Genomic DNA, 17,503 nt, shown 5'->3' on the forward strand with positions numbered 1-17,503 from the left:
CCTATTTTCTATTTACTAGTCTATTAATAAATTAATAGATTGATCTATCAAACATCAGAAAAAAATGAACTAAAGGTCATGTCTTGTTTTCCTAATCTAAAACCAAAGATGAAACAAAGGGAAAACATAAAAATGAGCATGTATGACATTTTGCTTGGATTTTACTTTTCTAATTATAAATGACTAATGATTATTTTATTATTACAGTTTTCAGCCATGTGGTCCAAGGTCCTGTCAAACGTACCTCTTTGTTATGCTCAGCTACTACATTTCCCATAGTTCCTCTGTGAGTGGCCGCTGTGCTGGATGACAGCTATCCGGCGCCGAAACACCGATAGACACTCAGACGACAGAGCCATGGCGGCCACGGGTGGAGGGAAAATTAGAAGCAGGAGATATCACATCGCCTCTAAACCTTACGCCAAGAGTAAACAGGTAAATTGAGCGAAAGTTTTCGTGTTAAAAGCTTAAGTCAGGGACGTTATGTTGACTGCAGTGCCACTAAGTCTTAGCTCTTGTTATTGTTTTGTTGGAGACATTTTATGGCCTGCCGTTAGCGCTCGTGGCCTCCACGCGCTGCTAGCATCTCCACGAAATGCTAACGAACTAGCAACCTGGCTTATATGTAACTTAGCAAAATCAGACGGGCATGACAGGTCAATTCAGGACACAGCGAGTCGTTTAGACTAGTTAACCAGTATTTGGTAAAGTATAAATGTACTCATGACACGTTAAGATAACCTACAGCAGCTCATTAACAAGTTCTTAGCTGTTAGCTAGTTAGCTGAAGGCAAGGAAGTAGAATTCTAAGTATTAGCTGATGTAGCTAATGCTTGCTAGCCTGCTAGCCAGGCTAGTCCTGGCGAGCAACGCATTGTTGTCTTCCGTTCCTAAGTTTGAAGTCATCGCACTGTCGCCAGTGGAAGTGACATGATCGTTTGCCTCTAAATTGCGTCTGTGCTCGGACATGTGTAGTCGCCTTTCGTGCAGTTACATTTTAAGATTGTCTCCGTGGCCTGTTGGGAATCATTTAGGATCAGATGCTAGCTAACGTTAGCCAAATCTCAGCCAGTTGTATTGCGCAGGAAGCATTGGGAACCCACATGGTTGCCTTGGTTGATGATTTACTTACCGCCTGGACATCAATGGATGCATATTTTAAATCCATTTCTTGAAGAGGAAATCGGTCAATACGTGTCTTGATGCATGTCAGATGAATGAATTCAGTTTATTATGCCAGTCCATTAGAGTGAACTACACATGAGTTTGTTTATATGACTGGCAGCCTATCCTGGTGTTATCTGATTGGAGAAGTACCTGAACTAAAAAATCTTGCTTTAAAAATAATGCCAACGAATTTCTTTGACCACTGTCTCAATATTGATGGTTATATAACCAGTCAAACCTCACTACTTCCAGTAATTTTTAATTTCAAAAGGTAAACCTATTTAACCGGATTTATTGATAAATAGTCAGTGTTTATTGCTGACGTTAATTGTCCACATTTGTTTGAACTGAAACACTTTCTATTACATACAATTTAGCCTAACAAAAAATGTAACATCGACCTATACAGTTGTATAGTGATTACATAATGATTCGGACACTAATCATACTGATTCAAGTTTGTCAGATATACATGTCACATTCTTTGGTCTATTTTCATTAGGAGCCTCTCAGTGTGAATCAGCGCATGCCCATAATTGTATGTTCAAAATGTAACATCATATGAATCACAACTCAGGTTAATAGTTTATTGGGTTGACTTAATAAACAGCTGAGTCAATATTAGGTTTAGGGTGGCTTGTTTTAGCTCAGCCTGTGTACACAATATAGGCAATGTAATTTTTCTTTAAAATGCTGTCATATTAAAGTTCTTTATCCAACTTCATCAAAAACCCAATATTTGTAACATCCAATGTTACTTCTATGGATTCATATGTAAGTGTTAAGAATTCAGAGAGCATGTCTGGAATGATGCATGCATGCCAACAACAAAGAAATACAATAACTGAAGAACACACTTGTAATATTAGATTTGAATAAATGCAAATGTAAGTTCAGTAGTGCCTCAGTCAGGCCGTCTGAGAGTCTCATATATTTGCCTACATGGCAAGTAACATAGAAATGTTTCAAGTCCATTCAAATGTGTCTGGGCTCAAGTTGGCTAAAACAATGATTATCCAAATCTTGTGTACAGCTGTCTTTAAAAGGTGGGATTAGCTTTTCTTTAATAGCTGGTTTACACAATGCTACAGGTTATAAAGCAGAGGGTGCATGATGAAACATCTAATCTTTGCACCATCACTGTCTTGATTCATCTAACCGTGTGTGGGATTGTTTGCAGGTTTTAATAAATATTTCTTGTCAATACTTGCCTCTTTGCATGACATAAATGTAACGGTACAGCCAACCCACTCTTCTTAATATGTATTAGAACATAGATCAATTGTATTCACGCTTTGTGAATAAAGCTAGATGCACCGATCTACTCATGAACTGGCATAGGCAATGAATCACAGATTGAGTTTGACATCATAGCTTCCAGATAGAGCAGTGGCAGTCGACCAGGAGTCAATTAGTCACATGACCCTGTTCACAGCACCAAGGCGGCATCCTTAAATCCATATAACAATAGCTTGTGTGGTGCTAAACAAACTGTCACTGTGGTGGTTATTATGACACTTGCTCTCGACTGGTTAAAGTTGTGTGTATTTGCACATGGGCTAAAGTGCAGAGTAGGCCCACAGGTGTATTTTAAAGATAAGCACAAAGCAAGAGGCACAGGGGCTCTTATCAGAAGCTGGAGTCTACCACGGGTTGGACGACATGTACATGAAGTGATGCACCTGCTATCGTTTCTTAACATTTCTTTCTACTCTCTCTCTCTGAGAGCCAAAGATGTCATTTCAAGAGAATAAAAATGGATGGAAAAATGTTTCATTCTCTCAGTGAGGAAACACCAAAATTGGCCCGGTCGTCCTCTCCTACTGCAACTCTAAGCTGCTCCATCCGATGGGGACATCATTCATGAGACTGATCTTGAGTCATAAACCATTTAATGAACAGTGGGGGGATTAAATGTTAATACAGCAATATATCGTGATGCTTTGCTTGAGCCACTATTATCAATATGTTGGTGCCAAAAATCGACGTTTTTAAAAATATATATAGAGCACACTGGCATAATGGCCACGTGAAAAAGTTGCAGTCTCTGTGTGATCAAAAAGGCAGTAAGCAAGGACACTGTTTTTTTTTGTACGTTGTGTCATCTAAGCATCAAATTCTGTGAAACTGACCCCTAAATGATGGAATAAATGCATCATTTCTGCACTTTGCATTTTAAGGGGTATTTTGTAGTGATTTATCATTAGATGGTCATCTTGTAATGTATTATCACAGAATCACTATAATGTAATACAAAGTATTGTGGGCAACACATCATGTATTGTTCCTTGAGTACTCTGTAATTCCCACTGCTATCAACGATTGTAGCAAATTAGCTGAAGACACGATGTTTGGGTGCACTTTGGCCACTTTTGTGAATATTAACTGAAGCCTAACTCTTGGGTCTGCAAACCCATTCAGTGATGGCAAATATATTGCAGTTAAGACCTGGCAATTGCCTTAAATGTATAGAATTATCCTACATCTTATTGAATTGACAAAAGTGAGCTTTCTTGATATTTCATTACTATTTATCAAACATGTTACTCTCTGAGTGTGACTCATTGTTTGCAACTTGAACATCCAATACCAGAACTGAGCACTGTGCGGACGAACGTCACTCGCTTGCTGCTTCACAGAAGCATACACATGGCCTGACCCAGTTTCTATCATACTGAGCTTGTGTTTTGCTTTGCACTGGGGAGGACAAATGGTTTCTCGTTGCAAGTGGGGCTGTCAGAATGATTCAAATAATAAAATGCAGCATTGATTGCTGTATTTTGTTTTAAATGATTTTGATAGGACTTCAACACATTATGCTGTATTTGCAACAAATTCAATTTTTTGAACACCACAAATACAAGCATCAGCACCTCAGTGTTAAAGAAATCAACAACATTCCACTCGCAAAACTGTTTTGTACAGAGCGTTGTTTTATTTACAGATGATTGTTTATGATTTTTTATCGCTAGGCCACAAATAATAGGCTGAGTTTATGGGTCTTTATTTTTTCTATTTGCATTTGTCTCTGCCTCTCACATTTCATCCCTCTTTTCACACCTTCCTCTCCTTCTCTCATGCCTTTTATCAGCAGCAGTCAGGCCTCATCAGTCGAGTGACAGACACAGTAAAGAGCATCGTTCCCTCCTGGCTGCAGAAATACTTTAAGAATGAAGATGGCCCTGAAGGAGGTGGGGCTGTACTGGGGACAGACCAGAACTGCCAGCTGCCGCCGCCTCCTAATGGCAGCGAAGAGGGACCTTCTCCTCTTGATGGACGTGACTCCCCCGAGCCTAGCACCAGTAACACAGGTGAGGGAGTCAGGCAGGCTCTGAGGTTATCATAAAAAATGTGAAGGAATTTTATATCCCTTTTATCAAATTTCAGCCTACCAATTATTTTTACGTCATCAGCTGTACCACATTATGCTGACCTCTGGCTTATTTTCTCTTCCTCAGAGCCCTCAACAAGCCGGGCATCACTGAACTTTCAGGACTATGTGCTTTCTCGGCCTCCTCTGAGTCGCTCGCACCTCCACTTTCCCCCACTGGAGGCCTCTTCCCCAATCCTCGGGGCCTCCAGCAGCATCTTTTCCCAACCCTCCACCTCCTCAGCCCCTGGACCTTTTTCCACGGGCTTCTCCTTGGTCAAAGAAATCAAGGACAACCTCTCACAGCATGAAGATGATAACATCTCCACCACAAGCGGCTTCTCCTCCCGAGCCTCTGACAAAGGTAAAGGCAGAGAATGAGAGCAAAGTGTTTCCTTCGGATGTGGGGACATGGGTTTGGGGTCTGTATAGAATCTGGGATAATGGCACAATAATCTGAATTATCCAAATCACAAAGAAGTGGGTGGTATTGAGGTGAAATCTGCAATTTTCCACACATTGTCGCCCTCCATGCTGGCAAGAGGTTATTGAGTTGATGTTTAAACTACAACCAGAGATTTGTGTGTGACGTTGGTTCACCTCGCGTGTAAACATCTCAGTGGAAGTGCTCTGAACCAGCATTTTTTATTGACTTTGTTGTTTTAGATTTGTGAAAATACACACATTTCCTCTGTGATCATCTGGTTTCGTTCTTTTAATTGTTCTAGCATGAATAGCAGCGCACGGGGTGTCAAACCACATAACAGAAAAAACCTACTGATTTTAGCCAAAGGAATTGATAAATCTAGTACTACGGCATCTAGCAGTGGTGCAGTAGGTAGAGACTAGAGTAGGTGATATTTCTTTTTTTTTTTTGCATTATATTAAAACTACAATACAATTGTCTCCATCTTCTATTATCAGATGTCCCCACTTCCAAAACGGCATCGCTTCCCCAGCTTTGGTCCCCAGAGACAGACAGAACAAACTCTGGGCATCAGCATGCCCAGTCCAGTCTGAAAAAGCCTGCTTTCAACCTGTCAGTTTTTGGGACTTCCTCCAATGTGAGTATCTGTCTATTTAGATACAGAATCCGTGAGCTTCTAACAGTAGAAAAAATTTAAGTAATGCTGAAAGAACATCTCTGTGCCACAAGGCTCTGGATTTTGGTGTGTCAATTTTGCACTGACCAATGTTTTTTATGTGTAGATAAATGTTAATAACTAAGGGATATTTATAACCTATTAACAAGCATTATCTGAATAATCAGTATTATTGTGTCTCTGCTCACAGCCGGACAGTATCTTCAGCTTCACTTGTATGATCAACATGCTTTTCATTTGCCTTTTTGTGCATGGCAGCATGCCAGACACTGTTTACCTGTTTACATATATATATCATGTATTATAAAGAGTTGAGAAAAAAATTGGGGAAAATGACTGTTTATGTTTGAGAATACCACTGATTTTTTGTACAAAGAAGTGATGTAACCTTAATATCATTTTAATTTAACCCTCTGTCTTCCAGTCAACATTTAACAACACAGCACTAAACTCCAGCCAGCTTGGAGATTCACCCTTCTACCCTGGGAAGACCACGTATGGTGGGGCAGCTGCAGCCAGAAGCGCTCGCAATCGTCCTGGAACACCGTACCAGGTGAGCTAGAGGGAGCCTTAAAGAGTAAAATCAGAGACCCATGTATCAAGAGCCAAAGAAATTTAAAAGTTAGATAAATAATAAATGTGGTGAACTAGCACAAAAGTTTACCACAATTACTGTACTTGTGCTTTTTGGCTGCAGCCTTTGATATGTGAACAGTTAAGTTCTGATATTGACATCAGGGGGTGAATACAACTTAAGTGTGAATATTATTAATTTAACTGGACACTAAATTAGCTCATCTGATCTTTAGGCCCCAGTGAGGAGACAGATCAAGGCCAAGCCTGCTGGTGCTCAGCCCTGTGGGGTCACCAGCGCCACAGCCAGACGCATCCTGCAGTCATTGGAGCGCATGTCAAGCCCTCTGGCTGTGAGTACACACGCATGCACAATTATCTCTTTTGTGATAGTAGTTGGACTTGGCAGTAATGTTCCTGTTTGATAATGTTATTGACCTAAAACAAATTTTGATTTTTCTTCCACAGGATGCTAGAAGAATCCCTGCAGCAGCCTCATCCCCTCTGTCAACAGTAAGAACTTTTCATATTTTTATAAATACTGTAAGCATGTATTTGCAGTGAGACATTTTATAATCAACACTGTATGATATTGTTCTCCAAAACATAAGAAAAGTATGGAAATATTCTCTAATCTGTAAAATCCTTAACTACTGTCTTACTGAATTTTTGTTGAGACAAACAGCATTTTTACACGCGTTTCTTTCTTTGCAGTCAATGGACGGCACAAATCTAGATGTTTCACATTTCCAGGCAAAGAAGAAACGAGTAAGTATAGACTTTTAAAATCATTGTTAATATATCCTAACATTTGTGGCTTGTCAAAAACTGAGTTACTGTGTTGCTGACCTTATAATAACTGTGTCACTGGATGACTTTAAGAAGACAAACATCCCTTGTGTTTTCTGTCTGGTGTGATTGTAGCTTAGCCCAAAGCTTAGTGATATGAACAGGGATATCATTGAACAAACCCGCAGCACTTGTTGGGGTTTGTCTTTCTGTCACTTCCTGTCCTGTTGCCTGTTGGCCTCCTTTCCACCTGTTAACAGTATTCTCCTCTGCTGGGACACAGCTGTTCACCTCTGCCTGCCTGTGCGTGCGTGCGTGCGTGCGTGCGTGCGTGCGTGCGTGCGTGCGTGCGTGCAAGTAAGCTGGAAGGCTTGCAAATAGAAGTGTGCTTCATTGGTTCATTCGTGTAGTACATTGTTAAATTGTGCCAGCTCTGGACTGAACTTGTTCTCAGTAATAACTGACAGGCATTCCCAGCTGCGACAGCTGCTTTGTCAACCCCAACAATGGTGTATCGACCCTTTCAGGGCCAGAACAAGAAAGCTCACTATCTAACTCGGCCTTTCACGGCCGGTTGTTGCTTTGGTGTTTTTTACCTCGGCAGGAGCTAAAATACAGTCCGACCAATACTAGATTTTTGAAACCAAGACTGATATTGATACTATTACATTTATTATTGTTATTCTAATGACATAAACAACCTTGAATACTGATCCCTGCCTGCAGTACAATTTGTCCTGCTCTTTATATAACTGCACCCTGATGAGATAGCCTGTGTAATCTGTTCTATTACAATTCTGCAATTATCTATAGATGTTACTGTTTAATTGTTTGATGAATTAAGAGGAATAAACTACTCCTGTCATGTTCATTTATATTAAAATAACATGCTGCCTTCATGCAGTAATATAACCCACCATATGTTTTAATAGTATTTGTACACCCATTAATTTTAGCGACATGGTGATGGCTGATTATAATTGTAATTTCTAATGTTGTGTTTATATGTCACACCCTTTCTTTAATCCAGATGGATTCCTCCCTCCCACCGGTGCAGAAGCTGCTGGTTCCTGCTGCAGCGTCAGTGTCAGGAAACCGCTCCGTGTCCTTCAGGCCCACCCTGACACCTGGAGGATTGAGCAGACCTCTGGACAGGACCCCAAGAGAGACGGTCAGTAACACAATGCTGCATTATTTCGCACCACAACATTGTTTTTCTGTATTAAATGTAGTTACAGTCTCATACAAGCATGATGCTAAATTTGTCGCTGTTTTATTTCCTTAGCCCACAAGACAATCACCGCAACTACCTGAAACAAGCCCAGGTCCATCTAAAAGGTAAAAACGGGGTCCTTGTAATAATCAGGCACCAGTTACCATGTTACTATGGAAAGTTTCTACAATTAATACTGACTGTGATTAGGTGTCACCATTGATCTTGACAGGTATGTTATTAATACATTTGCTGACCTCTCTGTAGTAAGGTTTGAGTGATAATGCAATTTTCTTTTAGAATTTTATACAAAATATTTTCAAGCAACTTCATCCAAGTAGCAAAGACGGACATTATGACCTAAATTTCTTTAGTTGTGAGACGTTTTGTTTTGTTTGGTGCCTGAGCCCTCCGAATGTTGTTCAGCTTGTTTTACTAACTAGACCTGTTCCTGTTTACCCCTCTAAAACTAGCACAATGAGTTCCAGTGTCCCAGCTTATCCGCTGTCCAGCACACCTGCAGCAAGCAGTGGGGGCTCTGGAGGTGGCAAGATGAAGAGAGAGAGGACCACGGCACGGCCGTCCTCTAAACGCCCGGAAGAGGATGAGGTAAGAGCTTGGCATAAAACTTACTCCAGATTTTAGTTTTATGGTTCTTATCAATTGGATAAACAAACAGAAGTTTTCATACTTTGTCAGGCTTATTTTCGGGCCTGGCTGAAAGAAAAGTTATAAATCTAGATCAGGTGATGTGTAATAACTAGGGTTGCACGATTCTGGAAAAAATGTGAATCACGATTTTTTTGCTTAGAATTGAGATCACGATTCTCTGGCGTGTGTTTATTGCACTGATGAACTTGAACAAAACAAAAAAAAAACATGATAGTATGGCAGATACTACTATGCCTCTGCCAAAGCAATGTTTTTTTGTTCATTTCAAGTTCTATCATTGGATGAGAAATTATTTTTACACAAGTTAAAAAAAAATAAAAATTAGTCTCCCAAGATGAGAGGGCATCCTTTTATACCTCATGTTGTACAGTGTTTATTGGGGCAGTATCTTGAGCTAGGTGATATGTGATAGCTGCTGTGATCGGCTTTCTACAACGGAGGCATAATTTTCTTCCTTTTCCAAAAGCCGCCTAAGAGGTAGAGGTAAACATGTGACGTGACGTGAAGCCCGACGTTGGGCAGTGAGCAGTTGACAACAAATTTGTCTTCAAAATAAGAGCTTTACATTACACCCCATTGGAGTTTAGAGCTGGGTTCTTAGCAGGGGGCTTTTAATTTGAAAGTAGCGACCATTCCTAGATTGTGGCTACAACAACAAGCTAACACAACCATACAGCTAGAGATCCAGGAGGCGCTAGCATCTCCTGATCTCAGCGGCTGTCCAGTTGCTCATCTAGCAGGCGAGGCGGAAATAAGTGGACCCTCCGAGGCGGGAAATCGGCGGACCAAAACAGACCCCCAATTTGCTGCCCTCTGTCTAAAACCGTGGACCTAGCCGCCAAAAGGACGGGCAGATTGGCGGCTTGCTGCCCCATCTAAAAACGGCTTCTCACTCACTCCTTCCATACACTTAACTGCAGGCGGGCTTCCGCCACTGAATCACGTGTTGTAAAGACGCTTTACCACAGGTTGAGGGCGGAGGCAGCGGCAGTGCTGCGTTTGGGGGCGCTTCAAAAAATCTGAGAGGAAAATAGGAGCATTTGTTTGTGATTCAGCTCAAGATATAAAATGCTTCAGAATCGCTGTGTGTAGATATGAGATCACGTGTATGTGTGAATCGAGATCGCGATTTTTTTAACGATTTTTTGTGCCGCCCTAGTAATAACAAACATGGGTTTTTCTCAGTTCACCACCAGTTTGAAAGTCTTTAATGATTTGCATTTCTCTTCATAAAATACGTTGATCCTTGAAGTTGAGCACACACTGATGGATCTGTTTGTCCTCTGACTGCAGGTGGTGGAGGTTCCAGACCTTCCAGCCATTTCACTTCCCATCAGCACCTCTGCCTTGCCCACCTTCAGCTTCACCTCACCTCTTCCACCGCTCACCCCCGTTAGAACCATACCTAATGTCACACCTTTGACCCCTGCTAAGGAAATGGTCCCAAACAAGGTCAGTCTTAAAATAGTCTTGCTACACTGCAATGATCTTAAAAAGCTAGTACTTAACTGCTTTATTGATGCTTTTTGCTAATATTCTTTTTTTTTTTTTTCCCCCAGGAGCTACCAACAGCCTCAACACCTCCTTGTGTACCTTTTACATTTTCCTCTCCTATTGTCAAAGCAACTGCTGCTAGTCCCCCTTCATTTTCCCCATCAGTAAGTAAACACTTCATGTAATCTGTAATCATTCAGTGACAGAATTTATTTCGAAGGCTAACACTGATAATAATTGTTTTGTTTTCCTGTATGTAGGCTGGATTTATTTTTAGTGCACCTGTAGCAAAGTTGGGTCCCTCCATGTCAAATGGGAAGCTGGCCACTCCCATAGCAGCAACAGGTAAGGGAGTTTTCTTACACTTATCATGATAATAAGTCTTTTGCCTTTCCTGGAAAAAAAACCCTGGAACTCAAGTTTGACATTTGTGTTTTGATGTTTTCTACAGCGAAGCCAGCAACAGGCAAAAGCACAGAGGAGTTTGAAGGACCCTTCAAACCAGCCAAGACCCTGAAGCAGGGCAGCGTGCTGGATCTTCTCAAAGCACCTGGTTAGAACGAATATCTCATTACACATCTTACGTGCCGTGGTCTACATGGTATTCAATGTTTTAATCCTTTACTTGTTATCTTTAGGCTTTTCCTCTCCCATTGGTCGGACTTCCCCAGGCCCAGACAACACTCCTCAGAAGACCTCCACAGAGTCCACTTCCCCCTTCTCCTCCATCACCACCACCACCACCACAACAACCTCCTCTCTGTCTTCTTCAGCAGGGCTTGGCAATATGTTCAAAGCCCCACCAGGCTGGAGCTGTGACGTTTGCTTCGTGCAGAACAAGCCATCTGACACTAAGTGTGTTTGCTGTATGGCTCCACAGCCTAATTCCTCCTCATCCAAATCTATGGACAGTAAACCTGTAACCACCACCTCTGCTGGGCTAGAGAGCAGCAGCACCACGGACACAACCACAGCCACCACAAGTTTTGGCACAATGTTTGCCAAACCTGCAGGAACTTGGGATTGTGATACGTGTCTTGTTCTAAACAAACCTGATGCAGTAAAGTGTGTGGCCTGCGAAACAGCCAAACCGGGGACAGGGCTGAAACCCTCACTGACTCTTCCTTCTGCCTTTTCAGCTGTTAAGACTGTATCCACCCCCACAGCCCCAATTTCTACAGGGTTCACCGGATTTGGTGACAAGTTCAAAAACCCTGAAAGTTCTTGGGAATGTGATACGTGTATGGTAGTAAACAAGGCTGAGGACACAAAGTGTGTGGCCTGCACAAGCGCTAAACCAGGTAATGAGAGAAAAACAGTTGTAATGTTGGTATTTGATATTCTACGTGCTGAATAATGGGGTTTTTTTTGTTTGTTTGTTTTTTTATAAGTAGAATTCCAGTATCTATATTTTAAAAGTCAATAGTAACATTAGTTAAGCATATATCTTTTCTCATCCTTAGGAGCATCAACAGGTGCTTCAGCAGGAACCTCTTCTTCAGCCAGCACTGCTCCAGCGTTTGGGTTGGGAGATGCATTCAAGAAGCCAGAGGGTTCCTGGGATTGTGATGCCTGTTTTGTACAGAATAAGGCTGCTGATGTAAAGTGTGTTGCCTGTCAGACGCTCAAACCTGGAGCTACTGTAGAGTCCAAAGGTAACAAAAACAAGCTACTTTCAAGTCAAATGCTTCTCATAATGAAAATAACCCACATAGTATAATGGTGGAACAAGTGTTTGGGGACCAAAATGTCTCTTGGTGTATTGGAGAAAGATAGTATTGATGACATGTTGCTGATTTTGCTTTTTTGCATGATTTTAGCTGTCAAGATAACAAATCTAGTCAGAATTAGTGTTCTAACTTTTCTGAAAATGAGTCCAAAGCTGTGATACAAACAACAATGTTACTTGTGCATGCCCATGTCTTTGGGAATTATAGTGGGATTCTCTTCTCGTCTCTAAAACGTTCTTGTTGTTGTATTTGGTTCACATCCAATCTTTCAAAGAAAGTTTGCTGTGCTCAGAGGATATGAATAATGGTCTTAAGAGAAGTGCTTTGTACTTATTTTTGTCTATTCAGTTAATTTGTGTGAAATTAATCCACACTTTTCACCTTTTTGAAAAATGTCTCCTCAGCTTTTAGTTCGACTTTTGGTTCATCTGCTGTTGGGACTTCAGGCTCCTCTACATTCGGCTCTTCTACCTCTACTTCTGGAGGTTTCAAGTTTGGCACATCAGACAGTTCCTCTGGTATCAAGTTTGGAGGCTCATTGTCAGAGTCCTCCTCTTCATCATCAGGTGGATTCAAATTTGGAGTGCCATTTGGAAGCTCCTCATCAGAAACCACTTCTAAAGACACTACTGCCTCTTCAGGGTTCAAATTTGGCAGCTCATCTGAGGGCTTTAAATTTGGAACTGCCTCTGCTGACGACAAAAAGTCAGACCAGCCTGTGGCTGGTTCTGGGTTTAAGTTTGGAACCACCCATGGGATAATGTTTGGTACTGGATCATCTAGCACAGAGAGTAACTCCTCTAAAGGAGGCTTCACCTTTGGACTGTCAAAACCTGAAGAAAAAACATCAGACGGCACCACCACTACCACAACCTCCTCATCCTCTGTTAGTTTCACTCCTCCTGCTCCCTCTCAAGACAAGAGTGACAGTGTGGAATCATCAAATGACACCACATCAACAAACACCAACTCAACCACCACCACAGCTACCACCACTGGGTCTGTATTTGGGAGGTTGGGTCAGCCGACATTGGCAACTACAACACCGCAAGATGGCTCTACATTTGGATCCTTACAGGCCAACAAAGAGCCAGCTGCTCCCGCGTTTACCTTTGGGAAGCCAGAGGAGAAGAAGGAACCCACTGGGTCCTCTGCTCCATCTTCTTTCCTCTTCGGTGCTGCCAATAAAGAGGCCGATGCTGCACCATCACTGGCCGCTTCAGGAGGCTTTTCCTTTGGCAAACCCAGTGCACCAACAGAACAACCTCCACCTGCGTTCACCTTTGGCAAGCCAGCAGTCAAGAGTGAAACATCCACTGCAGAGGCCCCGAAGCCCTCTTTTACCTTTGGACAAAGTGCTACAGGTGAGAGATGGTTTGGACTTGAATACTGTTCTCATTCTTTTATGAACGATATATGTTGTCTCTTGATAGACGTATTCAATTGTCTCATTTAGAGCTGTAATGAACAATTATTTTTATTATAAGTTAACCTGCAGATTTATTTTTTTTTATGTCAAATTGTAAAAAACAAAAACAAAACAAAACTTCTCATTACAATTTCTTAAAGTACAAAGTGATGTCTTCAGCTTACTACTCATTTACTTTCATAAATAACAAAGAAAAGCCATCACTCCTTTCCGCGTAGGAGGCTGGAACCACAATATTTTTCACAGTTGTGTTAAATATAATAGTTTGAAGTTGAACCAGATCAGGGATGAATTGAATTTTCCAATTCCAGTTATTGTCAAAATATTTCAGCAAAACGATTTAAGGATTTCTCAGATGTTTAGTCAAAGTCGACAGAGTTCGGAGAGTTTGTTTATGTTGCATTTCCATAAATTTGAGCCTTATGAATTTGTTCAAAAATTAAGCAGCATAGGCCAAGATATACTGACAATAAGTCCTTGGTATGGGTCAAACTACACCACGACTAATTCCTACAATTTCCTTTCCTGCAACTCAATAACATCTTTCTATAAACCCTACAGCTTTGTAACTATTAAAATGGGTAATCCCCAAGTTTAGGCAAAGATAACCATGATCATGTATATTTACTCAGGCTGTAAAGCTTCCACTTAGCTAAAGAAGACTTCATAGTAATCACTGTAACCAATACATTTTCATGTGTATGTATTTCCTGCTGTAACCACTGCACTTCATCTCACATCATAATCAATTATTTGTTTTCCCCGACAGATTCTTCTGCTGCTCCAAAACCAGCATTTTCTTTTATGGCTAGTAATCCTACAAACTCCACCACCTCATCCTCCTCCACCCCAATTCCCAGTCTGTTCGGCAACCCTACCACCACCACCAGCAGCAGCAGCAGCAACAGCAGCAGCAGCTCCACTCAGGCTCCAGCTCCTTCTGCAGCTCCCAGCACTTTCATGTTCGGTCAGCCTGCTGTAACCTCCAGTGACGCCCCTCCAGCTAAAGCAGCCTTCGTCTTTGGCCAGAGTCAGGACAGCCAGCCGCCTGCCCCGTCAGCTGCTCCTCTGAACTCTACTGCAACCCCAGCTCAACCCTTCATCTTTGGTGCTTCTGCCACTGCTGCAGCTGCTGCAGCTGCTGCAGCTGCTGCAGCTGCTCCTCCTCCTGCTGCTGCTGCTGCTGCTGCTCCGTCCTTTAGTTTTGGAGCAGGAGCGCCCCCTGCTGCCTCATCCTCAGGTTTGTATTTGCTAATGGCGGTTTCTTACAAGTTACAAGCTTGAACATTTACATTTGATAATAAAGGGTTTTTTCTTTATATTATGTCCTTCTATTTATATGTTCAAACCTTTCTTTTTAATAGCAGCTCCATCTGCAGCTCCCACACCATTTACATTCAGCTCAGCCCCCTCTGGTGGGTTCGGGGCCAATCAGACTCCTTCATTCGGCTCATCCTTCGGATCCCCTTTCAATGCCACGCCTTCCCAGCCCCCGGCCTTCGGAGCCGGAGCCAAACCCAACGCTGCCTCTGTCTTTGGACAGCAGGCAAACTCCACACCTGTATTTGGGGCAGTTACTAATTCTGCACCAGGTGGGTGACTAATGGTATTATATTTATAATCATCACTGAAGTTGATGAAATTATATTGTAAGTAATTGTGTGTTGTATTCAGCAGGTGGAGGCTTTCAGTTTGGGGGAGCAAGTGCTTTCGGAGCCACAAACAACTCTTCAGGTGTGTTTACTTTCGGAGCAGGAGCAGCTGGTTCTCCTGCCCCTGCTGCCAACCCCTCCATCGCACCCCAGTCAGGAGCACCTGGAGGTGGATTCAACTTTGCACAACCCCCTGCGTTCAATATTGGGTATGTTGCACTTTATTAATTTTTGGTCAGATAGCAGAATATAAGTTTTGAAACAATTGTAAAGTTTTGTATTTTAATGTTACAGCTGAGATCAAATGTAACGTCAAACTCGAAAAACACATTTCACGCACACAGTGCTTTTATAAAGCATTAATACTGCCTAATCATTAAGTATGTGCATTGGCATGTCTTTGACAGCTGTTTCTGTTGGTTCTTATAATAATGAGAATGTCATTTCTTCTGCCAGGTCAACAAAATCCTTCACCCCCTCTCCTGCTGGACAACAAGCAATAGCAGGGCGCAAGATCAAGACAGCGGTGCGGCGCAGAAAGTAGAGCCCTGTGGATTGAAGTAGACTTGACTTTGACTTGACTGTATCCCCGCTGAATAAAGTCCTGGAAGGTCTTTCTTAACTGGACAAACACTGAAATTACTTGTGAGGAAGGGCCGAGGCTTTGGGCCACATTGTGCTCAGGCTGGACAGGTGGGCGTATTTTAGCTGTAGGCTGGGCTGATTTACAGAGCCGTTAATATGCGAGACCATCCAACAGGACTTCCCCATGAATAAAAACTGTCGACTAAACAAAGACACAGACTTAGAAAACACAAATCAAGCAAGGACCCCTGCTGAACACGATGGAAAAACAAGCAAGACAGTCATATCTATATTTTCAACACCGGCAGATGTCTGCTAGACTTAAGGCATGACTTTTTGTAATAAAATTACAAAGGCAAAAACTGCAAATCTAAAGAGTTGTGAGTGTACACAAAATCGTATTGATTAGTATGGGTGATCAGGTTATGAGCTTTGATATGCAGAGAGGTAGTGAGAGCTGTGCGGCGCATCTCCAGTGGCTATCTTAAAAACTATGTAGACTGCTCCTCGTACAGGAATAAGGAGCTGCTGGAGATGCAGCCGTGGTGTCAGTGCAGTGTGCTGTATGTACAGGGATGAGCGTGTAATCTTTGTGGTGAATGCAGCGTGCTTGTTTTTTTTTTCTCCCCTCTTATGTACAGACTTGAGGTGTGTTTGGGTTATTTGTACATGCTGAGGTTGCGTGTCGGTGTGTGCGTATGAAAACTGAACGCCTGGGGCCGCTACAGGCGAGCAAGCAAAATGAATGTTAAAAACAACAACTAGGGGAGGAAGGAAGGAGGGCGGGGGCGGGAGAGGGGAAAACGTATCCATGCACTGTGGAGGACGGACCGGGCCGGTGGCTGTTGCCCTCGTTCAACTCCTATAGGACTTTGTAAATGCATAGTTTCGAATCTGTTACATGTTTGATTCTTTGACCTCTCTGGTTCGCTCCACTACTCTGCTTTTTGTGCCCTGTTGTCTCTTCTCTCTCACACTCTTGTTCCCTCTCTCCTCTTGAGTCCTTATACTCTTCCTTTACCTCTCTCTGCCTCTCCCTCAATCCCTCTACTCTCTCTCTCTTAATTGGCCTTTGAATATTATTATAAAACCTGTAAATAGTGATGTTTTTTTTTTTAATCTGTGAAGTTGAATTTTTTGTGTTACCGCATTCAGCATTTTTGTCTTTAGAATTTATTATGTAAATTCCTATATTCAAAGTTGCCCGAATCCATTTAAAAGGAGCTTAAATGCAAAATTGGAGAGCCTTTAATGACTAAAGGTATATTGGCTTTTCTGATCCACTTTTGTTTGGACCAAAACCAGTATTGTACAAAGTATTAAGTATATATTTTTCTATTGCGTGTTTAAATGGACGAGGGTGACTTTGGATGATAAGGAAGTCAGTTTAATTTTAAAGCCATGATTATTACTGGATGAGTGATAAAATTAAAAACCATGGGTAACTACCATCAATAAAACTATAAAAATAATTCATGTTTTCTGTTATTGATCTTTTCATACAGGATACAGTATATTAGGCCTCCACAGATTAAATGGTTAATAACAGGCTCAATTCTGTAGCACTTTACTTGTATTAATCACTTTTTTATTGACCACATGTGAGCAGATTGAAAGGTGCTGTTAGAAATTAGATCCTCTCAGTCTCACTCTGTGATCTATACAAGCCTGTGGACGATTTGTTTAACACTGCTTAGCTGTGGATATCATTCTGAAGTACTCAGCT

At 41.8% G+C, this 17,503-nt stretch overlaps 1 protein-coding gene across 7 annotated transcripts; it reads left to right on the forward strand.

Moving 5' to 3' along the window:
• Positions 1-292: 292 nt before the first annotated feature.
• On the forward strand, positions 293-17,249 carry nup153 (nucleoporin 153). Of its 7 annotated transcripts, none has more exons than XM_030412162.1 (22): positions 293-435; positions 4,259-4,478; positions 4,626-4,901; positions 5,462-5,601; positions 6,065-6,193; positions 6,450-6,566; positions 6,682-6,726; positions 6,928-6,981; positions 8,033-8,173; positions 8,288-8,340; positions 8,689-8,824; positions 10,181-10,339; positions 10,447-10,545; positions 10,642-10,726; positions 10,833-10,934; positions 11,020-11,682; positions 11,845-12,036; positions 12,516-13,475; positions 14,310-14,780; positions 14,905-15,132; positions 15,215-15,401; positions 15,649-17,249. In XM_030412162.1, the coding sequence occupies exons 1-22, from the start codon at positions 307-309 to the stop codon at positions 15,734-15,736; spliced, it is 4,674 nt and encodes a 1,557-aa protein (XP_030268022.1). In that variant the 5' UTR covers positions 293-306; the 3' UTR covers positions 15,737-17,249. The 7 variants fall into 7 exon arrangements, with proteins under 7 accessions (XP_030268022.1, XP_030268024.1, XP_030268023.1 ...); XM_030412164.1 differs by having other exon boundaries at positions 15,218-15,401; XM_030412163.1 differs by having other exon boundaries at positions 14,908-15,132.
• Positions 17,250-17,503: the final 254 nt, after the last annotated feature.

The sequence above is a fragment of the Sparus aurata genome, chromosome 3, assembly GCF_900880675.1.
Source record: "Sparus aurata chromosome 3, fSpaAur1.1, whole genome shotgun sequence".
NCBI classification, from domain to species: Eukaryota; Metazoa; Chordata; class Actinopteri; order Spariformes; family Sparidae; genus Sparus; species Sparus aurata.

Excerpts from the sequence above, each read along its gene's own strand:
- nup153 (XM_030412162.1), top strand. The coding sequence starts at position 307 with ATGACAGCTATCCGGCGCCGAAACACCGATAGACACTCAGACGACAGA. Across the intron at positions 12,037-12,515 it reads AGCTACTGTAGAGTCCAAAG|CTTTTAGTTCGACTTTTGGT; the intron begins GTAACAAAAACA and ends ATGTCTCCTCAG. Across the intron at positions 15,133-15,214 it reads AGTTACTAATTCTGCACCAG|CAGGTGGAGGCTTTCAGTTT; the intron begins GTGGGTGACTAA and ends TGTTGTATTCAG.